This window comes from Orcinus orca, chromosome 1, assembly GCF_937001465.1.
Source record: "Orcinus orca chromosome 1, mOrcOrc1.1, whole genome shotgun sequence".
NCBI classification, from domain to species: Eukaryota; Metazoa; Chordata; class Mammalia; order Artiodactyla; family Delphinidae; genus Orcinus; species Orcinus orca.
In genome coordinates this window covers 47,670,768-47,686,069 of record NC_064559.1, presented here as the reverse complement: position 1 = coordinate 47,686,069, position 15,302 = coordinate 47,670,768, and the positions used below count along the sequence as shown (strand labels likewise).

Sequence of the window (15,302 nt, the reverse complement as noted above, 5' to 3'; positions counted from 1 at the left end):
TTTGTTTGGGATCATTTCTGACTCCATCATTCATAATTAATTCAGTTCCTCTTTGAATCCCTCTCCATACATGTCCCTCACTCTACCACCAATTGGGATGTGCTTCATTGACTCCAGGATAGTTTCAAGATCTAGGAATAATAATAACTATTGGTATAGAGATCTTACTACTCACTGCACTCCGGGCTACACTCTTGACATATGTAATTACATTTATTTAATCTTCATAACATGTACCACAGGATAGATCTGAGTATCCCTATTTTTACAGATAAGGAAACAAAGACTTAAATAACATGCCCAAGATCACAGAGCTCATAGAGCTGGTATTTGAACCTAGGTCTGACTCCTGCACCTGAACCCTTAACCCCCACTCTCCTCTACCCCCAGAGCTAGACCTTGGTAGCCATTAGCATCAAGTTGGCCTTGGGCAACTGGGCTGGGTTCACAGTAGCTCAGTTAGGTAAGTCCTCGCTCCTTTGTTGCTCTTTCTGTGGTCTACACTGGTGCACACCCCATCCAGTGTACAATGTACCAGCCCAGTCACGCCCAGAGATATATTGGAGGGATTGTGCTTGGAGCGAATCCTAACACTTGTCTATAGTTTCTCCTGGACTTCTTCCATGGCCGCAGCCACCACCCTAGCTCAGGTCCTCCCTCACTCACATGCTTGGGCCATTTTAATATTTTTCAAACACTTGTATGCTCTTCGTCTTGCCTCGTTATAACTGATTATGCACACTGTTGCCAAAATAACCTTCTTCCTTAGGCACAGCTCTATTCTTGACCATAACAGTCACACTTGGCACTTAAGTGCTTTACAATTTGTTAACTGATTTCATAATCACCATGTCATTTTATCTTCACTTTTATTTTTTTTGGGGGGTGGTATTGTTTGTTTTTATAGATACAGAAATTGAGACCAACCCAGATGTAGTCTTGCCAAGGTCAAATAGTGAGTGATTGGCAGAGCTGGAACTCAGTTTTAGATCTTCTGACTTCAGATCCAATATTCCTAATGAACTTTACATGACATTCTGTTGCCTCAAAATGTCACTGAGAAGAGGTACCTAAGATTTCCCATCGCCTCATGCTCTGATTTGCACAACCAATCTCCTCATGCCTCACAACCCATTTACGACTATCACCTTTACAAGATCCAGCCTCCTGCCTTTCATCTCCCAATTTTCCATACAGCTCCTAATGTACTAAATGAGCAAGTACATGAAGAGGGCTTTTAAAAGTGTTAGCCAGTGCCGCCGCGCCAGCTGCCATAGGAGCCACAGCCGGAACTTGGAGAGGTCTTTTCTCCTCACCTGGAGGGAAGTGGAAGTGCCTTGGCTCCAATTTCCCCACTTTTGCACACTGACCATGTATTATATGCCAGAAATATTACATGGGTCCTGAAGATGTAAACATAGGTAAATAAACATAAAAGACTCATTTCAGACAGGAGGACCTTCAAGATGGCAGAGGAGTAAGACGTGGAGATCACCTTCCTCCCCACAAATACATGAAAAATACATCTACATGTGGAACAACTCCTAGAGAACACCTACTGAACGCTTGCAGAAGACCTCGGACTTCCAAAAAGGCAAGAAACTCCCCACATACCTGGGTAGGGCAAAAGAAAAAAGAATAAACAGAGACAAAAGAATAGGGATGGAACCTGCACCTCTAGAAGGGAGCTGTGAAGGAGGAACAGTTTCCACGCACTAGGAAGCCCTTTCACTGGCGGAGATGGGGGGTGGCGGGGGGAAAGCTTCAGAGCCACAGGGGAGAGCGCAGCAACAGGGATGCAGGGGGCAAAGCGAAGAGATTCCTGCACAGAGGATCAGGGCCGACTGGCACTCACCAGCCCAAGAGGCTTGTCTGCTCACCCGCCAGGACGGGTGTGGGCTGGGAGCTGAGGCTCGGACTTCGGAGGTCAGATCCCAGGGAGAGGACTAGGGTTGGCTGTGTGAACACAGCCTGAAGGGGGCTAGTGTGCCACAGCTGCCCAGAAGGGAGTCTGGGGAAAAATATGGAACTGCCTAAGAGGCAAGAGACCATTGTTTCGGGGTGCACGAGGAGAGGGGATTCAGAACACCACCTACACGAGCTCCAGAGATGGGCGCGAGCTGCGGCTATCAGCACAGACCCCAGAGACGGTCGTGAAATGCTAAGGCTGCTGCTGCAGCCACCAAGAAGTCTGTGTGCAAGCACAGGTCACTATCTACACCTCCCCTCCCAGAAGACTGTGCAGCCCGCCACTGCCAGGGTCCCGTGATCCAGGGACAAGTTCCTGGGGAGAACACACGCCGCGCCTCAGGCTGTTGCAACGTCACGCCAGCCTCTGCCGCTGCAGGCTCACCCCGCATCCGAATGTACCCCTCCCTACCCCCAGCCTGAGTGAGCCAGAGCCCCCTGATCAGCTGCTACTTTAACCCCATCCTTTCTGAGCGAAGAACAGATGCCCTCAGGCGACCTACATGCAGAGGCGGGGCCGAATCCAAAGCTGAACCCTGGGAGCTGTGTGAACAAAGAAGAGAAAGGGAAACCTCTCCATGCAGCCTCAGGAGCAGTGGATTAAATCTCCACAATCAACTTGATGTACCCTGTATCTGTGGAATACATGAATAGGCAACAAATCACCCCAAAATTGAGGTGGTGGACCTTAGAAGCAAATGTAGACTTGGGGTTTGCTTTCCGCATCTAATTTGTTTCTGGTTTTATGCTTATCTTAGTTTAGTATTTAGAGCTTATTATCATTGGTAGATTTGTTTATTGATTTGGTTGCTCTCTTCCTTTTTTTTAATATATTTTTTCCTTTTCCTCTTTTTGTGAGTGTGTATGTGTATGCTTCTTTGTGTGATTTTGTCTGTATAGCTTTGCTTTTACCATTTGTCCTAGCATTCTGTCTGTCCAGTTTGGTTTTTTTTTTTGTATCATTTATAGTGCTTGTTACCATTGGTGGATTTGTTTTTTGGTTTGGTTGCTCTCTTCTTTCCATCTATCTTTTTTTTATTATTACTTTTTTACTTTTTACTTTTAAATAACATTTCTTTTTTATTGTAATAACTTTCTTTTATTTTTTTCTTCTTTCTTTTTCTTTCTCCCTTTTCTTCTGAGCCAAGTGGCTGACAGAGTCTTGGTGCTCTGGTTGGGTGTCAGGCCTGAGCCTCTTAGGTGGGAGAGCCAAGTTCAGGACATTGGTCCACCAGAGACCTACTGGCCCCACATAATATCAATCAGAGAGAGCTCTCTCAGAGATCTCCATCTCAACGCTAAGACCCAGCTCCACTCAATGACCAGCAAGCTACAGTGCTGGACACCCCATGCCAAACAACTAGCAAGACAGGAACACAACCCCACCCATTAGCAGACAGGCTGCCTAAAATCATAACAAGTTCAGAGCCACCCCAAAACATACCACTGGACGCGGTACTGCCCACCAGAAAGACAAGATCCAGCCTCATCCGCCAGAACACAGGCACCAGTCTGCTCCATCAGGAAGCCTACACAACCCACTGAACAAACCTTAGCCCTGGGGACAGCCACCAAAAACAACGGGAACTATGAACCTGCAGCCTGTGAAAAGGAGACCCCAAACACAGTAAGTTAAGCAAATGAGAAGACAGAGAAATACATAGCATATAAAGGAGCAAGGTAAAAACCCACCAGACCAAACAAATGAAGAGGATATACGCGCTACATGAAAAAGAATTCAGAGTAATGATAGTAAAGGTGATCCAAAATCGTGGAAATAGAATGGAGAAAATACAAAAAACGTTTAATAAGGACCTAGAGGAACTAAAGAGCAAACAAACAATGATGAACAACACAATAAATGAAATTAAAAATTCTCTAGAAAGGATCAATAGCAGAAAACCTGAGGCAGAAGAATGGATAAGTGACCTGGAAGATATAATAGTGGAAATAACTACCACAGAGCAGAATAAAGAAAAAAGAATGACAAGAATTGAGGATAGTCTCAGAGACCTCTGGGACAACATTAAACACACCAACATTTGATTTACAGGGGTCCCAGAAGAAGAAGAGAAAAAGAAAGGGGCTGAGAAAATATTTGAACAGATTATAGTTGAAAACTTCCTTAATATGGAAAAGTAAATAGTCAAGTCCAGGAAGCACAGAGAGTCCCATAGAGGATAAATCCAAGGAGAAACACGCCAAAACACATATTAATCAAACTATCAAAAATTAAATACAAAAACAAAATATTAAAAGCAGCACGGGAAAAACAACAAATAACATACAAGGGAATCCCCATAACGTTAACAGCTGATCTTTCAGCAGAAACTCTGCAAGCCAGAAGGGAGTGGCAGGACATATTTAAAGTGATGAAAGGGAAAAACCTACAACCAAGATTACTCTACCTGGCAAGGATCTCATTCAGATTCAACAGAGAAATTAAAATCTTTACGGACAAGCAAAGGCTAAGAGAATTCAGCACCACCAAACCAGCTTTACAACAAATGCTAAAGGAACTTCTCTAGGCAGGAAACACAAGAGAAGGAAAAGACGTACAGTAACAAACCTAAAACAATTAAGAAAATGGTAATAGAAACATACATATCGATAACTACCTTAACTGTAAATGGATTAAATGCTCCATCCAAAAGACACAGACTGGCTGAATGGATACAAAAACAAGACATGTATATATGCTGTCTACAAGAGACCCACTTCAGACCTATGGACACATTCAGACTGAAAGTGAGGGGATGGAAAAAGATATTCCACGCAAGTGGAAGTCAAAAGAAAGCTGGAGTAGCAATTCTCATATCAGACAAAATAGACTTTAAAATAAAGACTATTACAAGAGACAAAGAGGGACACTACATAATGATCAAGGGATCAATCCAAGAAGAAGATATAACAATTGTAAATGTTTATGGACCCAACATAGGAGCACCCCAATACATAACACAAATGCTAACAACCATAAAAGGGGAAATTGACAGTAACACAATAATAGTAGAGGACTTTAACCCCACTTTCACCAATGGACAGATCATCCAAAATGAAAATAAATAAGGAAGCACAAGCTTTAAATTATACATTAAACAAGATGAACTTAATTGATATTTATAGGACATTCCATCGAAAAACAACAGAATACACTTTCTTCTCAAGTGCTCATGGAACCTTCTCCAGGATAGATCACGTCTTGGGTCACAAATCAAGCCTTGGTAAATTTAAGAAAATTGAAATTGTATCAAGTATCTCTTCCGACCACAACGCTACAAGACTAGATATCAATTACAGGAAAAAATCTGTAAAAAATACAAACACAGGGAGGCTAAACAATATACTGCTAAATAACCAAGAGATCACTGAAGAAATCAAAGAGGAAATCAAAAAAATACCTAGAAACAAATGACAATGAAAACACGATGACCCAAAACCTATGGGATGCAGCTAAAGAAGTTCTAAGAGGGAACTTTATAGCAATACAATCCTACCTCAAGAACAAGAAACATATCAAATAAACAACCTAACCTTACACCTAAAGCAAATAGAGAAAGAAGAACAAAAAACCCCCAAAGTTAGCAGAAGGAAACAAATCATAAAGATCAGATCAGAAATAAATGAAAAGGAAATGAAGGAAATAATAGCAAACATCAATAAAACTAAAAGCTGGTTCTTTGAGAAGACAAACAAAATTGATAAACCATCAGCCAGACTCATCAAGAAAGCAGGGGAGAAGACTTTGATTCAACAAATCAATAGAATTAGAAATGAAAAAGGAGAAGTAACAACTGATACTGCAGAAATACAAAGGATCATAAGAGATTACTATAGGCAACTCTATGCCAATGAAATGGACAACCTGGAAGAAATGGACAAATTCTTAGAAAAGCACAACCTTCCAAGATTGAACCAAGAAGAAATAGAAAAAATAAACAGACCAATCACAAGCACTGAAATTCAGACTGTGATTAAAAATCTTCCAACGAACAAAAGCTCAGGACCAGATGGCTTCACAGGTGAATTCTATCACACATTTAGAGAAGAGCTAACACCCATCCTTCTCAAACTCTTCCAAAATATGGCAGAGGGAGGAACACTCCCAAACTCATTCTACGAGGCCACCATCATCCTGATACCAAAACCAGACAAAGAAAGAAAACTACAGGCCGATATCACTGATGAACATAGATGCAAAAATCCTCAACAAAATACTAGCAAACAGAATCCAACAGCACATTAAAAGGATCATACACCATGATCAAGTGGGGTTTATCCCAGGAATGCAAGCATTCTTCAATATACTCAAATCAATCAATGTGATAAACCCTAGAAAAACCATATGATCATCTAAATATATGCAGGAAAAGCTTTTGACAAAATTCAACACCCATTTATAATAATTAAAAAAAAAACCCTGCAGAAAGTAGGCATAGAGGGAACTTACCTCAACATAATAAAGCCATATATGACAAACCCACAGCCGACATCGTTCTCAATGGTGAAAAACTGAAACCATTTCCACTAAGATCAGGAACAAGACAAGGTTGCCCATTCTCACCATTATTATTCAACATAGTTTTGGAAGTTTTAGCCACAGCAAAAAGAAATAAAAGATTTCCAGATCGGAAAAGAATAAGTAAAACTGTCATTGTTTGCAGATGACATGATGCTATACATACAGAATCCTAAAGATGCTACCAGAAAACTACTAGAACTAATCAATGAATTTGGTAAAGTAGCAGGATACAAAATTAATGCAAAGAAATCTCCGGCATTCCTATACACTAATGATGAAAATTCTGAAAGAGAAATTAAGAAAACACTCCCATTTACCACTGCAACAGAAAGAATAAAATACCTAGGTATAAACCTACCGAAGGAGACAAAATACCTGTATGCACAAAACTATAAGACACTGATGAAAGAAATTAAAGATGATACAAACAGATGGAGAGATATACTGTGTTCTTGGATTGGAAGAATCAACATTGTGAAAATGACTATACTACCCAAAGCAATCTACAGATTCAATGCAATCCCTATCAAACTACCAATGGCATTTTTCACAGAACTAGAACAAAAAATTTCACAATTTGTATGGAAACACAAAAGACCCTGAATAGCCAAAGCAATCTTGAGAAAGGAAAACAGAGCTGCAGGAATCAGGCTCCCTGATTTCAGACTACACTACAAAGCTACAGTAATCAAGACAGTATGGTACTTGCACAAACACAGAAATATAGATCAATGGAACAGGATAGAAAACCTAGAGATAAACCCATTCACATATGGTCACCTTAACTTTGTTAAAGGAGGCAAGAATATATAATGGAGAAAAGACAGCCTCTTCAATAACTGGTGCTGGGAAAACTGGACAGCTACATATAAAAGAATGAAATTAGAACATTCCCTAATACCATACACAAAAATAAACTCAAAATGGATTAAAGACCTAAATGTAAGGCCAGACACTATAAAACTCTTAGAGGAAAACATAGGAAGAACACTCTATGACATAAATCACAGTAAGATCCTTTTTGCCCCACCTCCTAGACAAATGGAAATAAAAACAAAAATAAACAAGTGGGACAAAATGAAACTAAAAGCTTTTGCATAGCAAAGGAAACCCTAAACAACATGAAAAAACAACCCTCAGAATGGGAGAATATATTTGCAAAGGAAGCAACTGACAAAGGATTAATCTCCAAAATATACAAGCAGCTCATGCAGCTCAATATTAAAAAACAAACAAACCAGTCCAAAAATGGGCAGAAGACCTAAATATACATTTCTCCAAAGAAGATATACAGATTGCCAACAAACACATGAAAGGATGCTCAACATCACTGATCATTAGAGAAATGAAACTCAAAACTCCAATGAGGTATCACCTCACAGTGGTCAGAATGGCCATCATCAAAATATCTACAAACAATAAATGCTGGAGAGGGTATGGAGAAAAGGGAACCCTCTTGTACTGTTGGTGGGAATTTAAATTGATACAGCCACTAAGGTTAACAGTATGGAGATTCCTTAAAAAACTAAAAATAGAACTACCACACGACTCAGCAATCCCACTACTCTGCATATACCCTGAGAAAACATTAATTCAAACAGTCGGGGGCTTCTCTGGTGGTGCAGTGGTTGAGAGTCCTCCTGCTGATGCAGGGGACACGGGTTCGTGCCCCGTTTCAGGAAGATCCCACATGCCGTGAAGTGGCTAGGTCCGTGAGCCATGGCCGCTGAGCCTGCACGTCTGGAGCCTGTGCTCCGCAACGGGAGAGGCCACAACAGTGAGAGGCCCGCGTACCGCAAAAACAAACAAACAAAAAGGTCATGTACCACAATGTTCATTGCAGCTCTATTTACAGTAGCCAGGACATGGAAGCAACCTAAGTGTCCATCGACAGATGAATGGATAAAGAAGATGTGGCACATATATACAATGGAATATTACTCAGCCATAAAAAGAAATGAAATTGAGTTATTTGTAGTGAGGTGGATGGACCTAGAAACTGTCATACCAAGTGACGTAAGTCAGAAAGAGAAAAACAAATACCGTATGCTAACACATATATACGGAATCTCAAAAAAAAAAAAAAAAAGGTTCTGAAGAACCTAGAGGCCAGATAGGAATAAAAACGCAGACGTACAGAATGGACTTGAGGGCACGGGGAGGGAGAAGGGTAAGCTGGGACGAAGTGAGAGAATGGCATGGGCATATATACACTACCAAATGTAAAATAGATAGCTACTGGGAAGCAGCTGCATAGCACAGGGAGATCAGCTCGGTGCCTTATGACCACCTAGAGGCGGGGTGGGATAGGGAGGGTGGGAGGGAGATGCAAGAGGGAGGAGATATGGGGATATATGTATATGTATAGCTGATTCACTTTGTTATATAGCAGAAACTAACACACCATTGTAAAGCAATTATACTCCAATAAAGATGTTAAAAAAAAAAAAAAGTGTTAGCCATTGTTGTTATACCCCATCTCCACCCAGCCCAAACTCTTCTCTGATCTCAGAAACTCCAGTCTGAAATTCACAAACTCCCTGATATTTTCAGTCCCTTCACTTTTTCTTAATGTCTCTTTGCCTTTTTGTTTTGACTAAAACTTGGCTTTCCTTTGAGGACACTGCCTCCCTTTCAGCTGTCAGAGTGAACGCTGATTTTTCTCATGTCCCCCAACTCACTGCAAACTGTTTCTCTTTCATCCTTCAAAAACTGGCTTCTTTGAAGCATATTTTAGCACTCTGTACCTCCTAATCATGTTCCCTCAGCCACTGATGTCTCCAACCTCCGGCTCACAGTTTCAGTGTCCCTGCCATCGTTCTTTCAAACCTCAGCATCCACATGGTGATCCATCCGACAACCAACAATCTAGAACCAACAATCATTCTTTCAGTGACCCACTACCATGTCTGCATCCATCACACCCTTCTTGTTCTCACTCTCATCAGTACCCAACCTAGACTTCATAGTTCATCCCTTGTAAGACCCTTGATTCCCTTTACTGATCTTGCTTGGCAAAACCCCAATCCTAGTTAAACCTGACTGTCCTCTTAGCACCAAGAAGAACACTATGAAAGAAATTCACACAACTGCGTATACTGAGTCACTTCAAAATTATAGCCACAGATGTCAAATTGGCACTCGATACTGCCAAATGATGCAGCTGTACTTCCCTAGTAAATTTATTTTCCCATTCCCTGAGAGGTCTATTTTATGTCTTGTTCTCTCTCCTGGAATCTTCAACATCTCTCTTGAGCTGTTGACTGGACTATATATGTCATAGAGAAAATGTTTAGAGCCAAACTAGACCTACCTTTTCCTTCCACCTCAAGTCTACAAACCCAGCTGCATCTCTGCCTACGCATTCTGCCTTCCCATCTGCGATAGCATCCCTGTTCTATCTAGAACTTGTTTTCTCAAGGATCTTAAATTATCTTTTTGCTACATCATTAAATTCTCCCTATATTTTGGATTTTTCTCATCAGCATACAAACATGCTAAAACCCTACCTAAAAAAACCCCACAAACAGCATAAAAGACAAAACCAAACAACCTCTCCCTTGATTTGTCACTCTCTTACAGCCACTACCCTACTTCTCTATTCCCGTGCCAACAAGAGTCCACTTTCTCATCTCCCCATGGCCCTCTCTTCAGCCCACTCCAGTGGGCTTTATTCCAATCGTTTGCACTGACGTGGTTCTTATCAAGGTCATCACAGATCTCTACCTTGAGAGAACCAGTGATGAGTTCTGTATCCTCATTTGACTTCACTTCTCAACAGCATCTGGTTCCTTTTTGAATCACTTCTTAATTCTTCCTTCCAGCTTTCTGCCTGTTTGTGTCCTCCAGGGATCTGTCCTCCACTCTCTCCTCTTAAATATAAACACCCAAAACAGAATTGGTTGTAAAATGTTGTGAATCCCCAGTACCCTCATAGAGTGACTCATACATTGTAGGTAGGCATTCGGTGTTTGTACATAAATTTTATGCCTCTTCTAATGCTTCAGTTGTACAGTCTATTAGCAGCCATTTAACTGCCCATTGGGTTCCAGATGAACTATTAATTTTAGTATCTAGTTCATCTTTCCTGAGGACACTTGACAGCTATGATTTCATCATCACCAGCCTCTTCTTAATCCTACATAGGCCTTCAGTGTGTGTTTCTGCATTATTACCCTCAAAGGTTTATTTTCCAATTATTTTATTATCCCAATTATGCTCTGTCTTTTAAAATTCAGGATCTAAAATTTTAACAAAATTATAACTAGAGAAGATAATACAAGAATTAAATAAAACGCCATATATAAAGTGCCTCTCACTAGAGTTGGAGTGTAGTGGGGATCAATAACGACAGCTATAAATTACAGGTTCTTCCCAAATGAAATCTACCTGCCTAGCATAGTGTTGTACATATTTGTAATCATTAAAATTGATTTTGACAGTGTGTGTGTTTCTGTGTACAGGGAACTTTCTATGCTCTCAGTTCTGTGGGGGAAAAGAAGAGAAGGCAAGGCTCTGGTCAGCCTCTCTGGATGGACATCTACTTGGAGTCAAGATTGAAAGCCATGGCATGGGGATGATAAGGAGACACACATTACCAAGCATTAAATGGAGTCCTAATAATAGCAACACCTCTTTGTTTTATGGAGTTGATGTATATTCTTTTATTTGCTCCTCTCAGCCCAGCAAAGTCAGTGTTATTATCCTCACTCCACAGATAAAGGAACTAAAGCTCTGAGAGGCTGATTCTCCCTTCTTACATGATAGAGCCTGGGTTCAAGTCCATTATTCTGGCTTCATGTTGCATGTTCTTTGCAACACAGTTTTTATTCATTTGCTCATTCTTTCATTCACTTGTCTGGTCATGCATTCAGCAAATATTTGTCTGTTACCAATTATATGTCAGGCACTGTGCTAGGTGATTGGGATAGAAGGCAATGAGATACTGCCCTTGGCCTCTGTGTCTACAACATAGAGAAGAGGCAGAGACACTATGTATTAAAGAAATTCACAAAAGAAATTCCTAAGGGCTGGTCCTAGACATACTATCCCAGTGAACCAGCTGATTATTCGATCCTCATTCCCCCCAAGAATACTCTATTATTCTATTATTCTACTCTATTATTAATAGAGTATTAATACTACCATTAATACTCTATTATTTCTCCATTATCTCTATTATTCTCTGTACTCATAGAGAATAGTAGTGATCTCTTGTTTCTGTTTTCAAACTCAGGGACATTGAGACCGGGAAAGACCAAATGGCTTGCGAACTATCATGTGCATCAGCAACAAAGCTGTAATGTCAGGGGTGCTTTGCTCTCCATCCCAGGTATAGTCTACAGATATGCTTTGCTCGTCACCACCAATATGTCCCTGGTATACTGGGCTGACTGATGTTTTGCAAACACAATCCTGTGTAAAAACAGTAGGAGAGCTTGCTATTTAAAGGAATCTTCTGATGAACCTTTATAATTATTATTGTCTTACCTTCTGGTCCTAACCATGTTTCTTAAAAGAAAAAATTCTGCTTTCTCTCTATGTCCTTGCTTTTTAATTACTTCTCAAACACTTTAAATTCTGAGTCAGCCTTTTCTGAAGCCATTCTTGTTATGGAAATTAGCTGAAAAAAACCCACTGGACTCTTTTTCAGTCCTTATCTTACTTGAACTTCCTTCCATATCTCATGCTCCTGTTTTCTTAAAATTCTGTGATATCACATTATCTTGTTGATGAATCCCAACTCAACATCTTTAGACTTGATAGAACTTAAGTTTCAGATTCATCTCTCCATCTATCCACTGGGCAACTCATTCATTCATTCAACAAATATTTACTGGGTGCCTACTGGGTGGCAGGGAATGGGCTATGTCTTGAGACTAACATGAACAAGGAATTTATTGTCTGGGAGTGAGAAGCAGGAAATAGATATTCACAAGCAACTCAATGGGTCTAAAAATGAACTCATGATTTTTCTTTGCAAATGTCTCCTTTAAACTACATGCATTTAAAATTCCTGCAGTCATTCCAGACATTCAAGTCAGAACTTACAAGGTTTCCTCTGCCTCCCTTTTGTTCATCCACAAATTCTTGGCTAAGTCCTTTCAAGTCTATGTCATAAGTTTATCTCCATTCCCACTGCTCCTGCCCTAGCTCAGATCCTCACCATCTTTTGCCTAGTTTACCATGTAATGTCCAAAACGGTCTCTTCACCTCTGACTTAAGGCCAGCACCCATTGCCCCATGCTGCTTCAGCCGTGTTTCTCTTACCATGAGTGACCTTTCTAAATCCCGACATTTCAACCTTTCTTTCAACCTTTTACCCTGACATTTCGCTGCTAAAATCTCTTTAAAATCTCCCTTCCCTTCAGGAAAAGTCCAAACACCTTCTTATACATTAGAGGTCCTTCTAACTGGGATCCTGCCTACCTCCTAGCCCTGCTTCCCATTGTGCCTCCCCAATCACCCCGACTGCCAACATACACACATCCTATGCTCTGGTGATGAATAACAGAGTTTCTCAGATACTGCATGAAAATTCATTGCAAATATTCCCTCCTTTGGGTAGCCATTTCCAGCATCCTCCCTTAGGCAGAGTGCTTTTGTTACTTTCTCCTTTGGACACCACTGCTCATTACACATAATAATTGGTGTAGTCCCTGATCATTGAGCATTTACCAGTTCTGACATCATGCCAGACCCAGAGGCAATATGATACAGTGTTTAAGAATCTGAGCTTTGGAGATAGCAAGGTTGGTTCAAATCCCAATGTATCATTTATTTAGCAGAATGATCTACAGCAAGATACTTAAACTCTCTACATCCCAATTTCTTCATCTTTAATATGAGCAATAATAAAACCTTTCATTGAGTTGTTGTAAGGATTAATGAGACAAAGTACAAAACATGTTTAGTATGGTATCTGTTACACCATAAGCTATTATTAAGTTGAAGTCATAATTATTATTTTTGCTAGTATACTTTTTACATATATCATGGGGAATTTGCCCCCAAACCCTAGATGGTTTATCTTCATTTCACAACTAAGGAGATTAGATTACTTGCCCAAAGTCATATAATTAGAAAGCAACAAAGTTAGATTTTAAATCCATAGACAAAATACCATTATAGCCCTTAGGACACTGTGTGAAATGTATTTACTGTGTACCCAGCTCTCCACGTGGAAGGGAAGCTCCCTGAAGGCAAAGACTTTGTCATATTCATATTTCACATAGGAAAAGTTTGAGAATGAATGAACAAATGAACAACTATGTTTCAGCCTCGGCTGATGGATGGCTGTGAGATTCCAGTCCTGGGAGAGGGAAAAAGTGGCTGGTATGTTCACGGTGGCAACGGAATGTGAGCCACTACCAGGCCCCTGGGTCACTCACTCATTGCTTCTATCTGCACATGGATGAGGTTCTCAATGTCCTCCTGTAGGGTCTGATGGGGCTTCAGGGGGATGGGCAGGTAGCCGTAGTGCTCTCTGTTGCAGAGGTGCATCTGGATGCCTGAGGACACAAGAGAGGGACAAAACTGGCCAATCAGAAAATACACTTCTTAGTTCTACAGTGACAACTAAGAAAAAAGAGACTAGGCTGTGGCCAAAGCTGAGTTGGGCACTGAAATTGAACAAGTAGTTGTTCCGGGCAGGTTGTGTAGACCTCAAAAGTGCTCCTTTATTAAGAAAGTGTAACCAGAATTTGGGGCAAATAAAAACCCTGGGCCATTCTTCAGCTCAGAGGAAATTGATTTTTTTCTCTCTGAAGAGAAAGCACCCTTGTGGCCTGAAATGAACACTAAAGGCATGACGGGATCAAAAAGGAGGCAAGGAATTCCCGCTCCAGAGAACAGAATGGAACACTGTAATCCACCTACAGGAAATAAAGAGAAAATGAGGAATAAAAGCCACATTTGATATGAAAGCAAACAGGAAAATCCTGTAAGGCTGACAGATTATTAAAGCTAACTCTAAGCATATGTAGAACAAAAAATAAAAAACAAAGGAAACTTAAAATTTTCCATGATTCTCCATGGTTTGATTCCTTCTCTTAGCACGCATGGATTTGCAGTCAACCAACAGACATGAAACTTCTATAAAAGAGTCAGAAAGGGACAAAAGAAAGTCTGCATTTCAAGTCCTGTTAAGAACCTTCAGTATGATAATACCAGAGACATAGCACAGCCCTCTTGTTTTCAAACCCCATCTTCACAGCCCCAGCTGGCTAACTCCAAGAGTTATATATAGCACCTGTGTTCAACCAGGTAGCTATGAATATTGGAATCAAGAGGGTCTCAGAGAGATCCAGCAACTGACAGTCCTGACTAATGAAAAGACTGCTTAGGTAAAAGGATGAGTCTGCCAAGCTCTGGTCCATGTGTCCAAGCTTCTGATCTGTTAATTTCTATAATCACCTATGCTTTGCAGACAGAGAATTACCTGCACAGCGACTTCTCTATTTTGTGCAGATGAAATTTCCTCCAGTCAGCTGCATCGCCTGCCAAATCAGGTGGAGCTGTCTTGTGGCATTAACAGAGAAGAACGAACAAAGAAAAGAGCTCTTATCCTCCCCTTTACTGAACCCGGCTCCCACCAGGGCTGGTCCAGCAAGCACTGTCACTTCTCTTGCCTTCACCAACAGGACTCACTAGCTCTACTGTTTGCTGACATGAATGCTTCTGAGAAACTTCAAATCCAAACGGACCCTCTTGCAAAGTCGTGATGAATTCAGGAAACAGAAGGGAAATGATTTAATGTTTAGGTTGCCTCTCTACCCTGATTAGGTAAATAATTTTACCATTCAATTTTCCA

The 15,302-nt window shown here is 40.7% G+C and overlaps 1 protein-coding gene across 8 annotated transcripts in view; it reads right to left on the bottom strand.

The window, feature by feature from the left end:
- COLGALT2 (collagen beta(1-O)galactosyltransferase 2) overlaps positions 1-15,302 on the bottom strand; it is a 147,417-nt gene that overhangs the window by 51,099 nt on the left and 81,016 nt on the right. For all 8 annotated transcript variants that reach the window (XM_049701920.1, XM_049701962.1, XM_049701936.1 and 5 more), the window contains exon 6: positions 13,882-14,001. In XM_049701920.1, the coding sequence (XP_049557877.1) occupies positions 13,882-14,001 (120 nt within the window). The remainder of the gene's footprint in view (positions 1-13,881; positions 14,002-15,302) is intronic.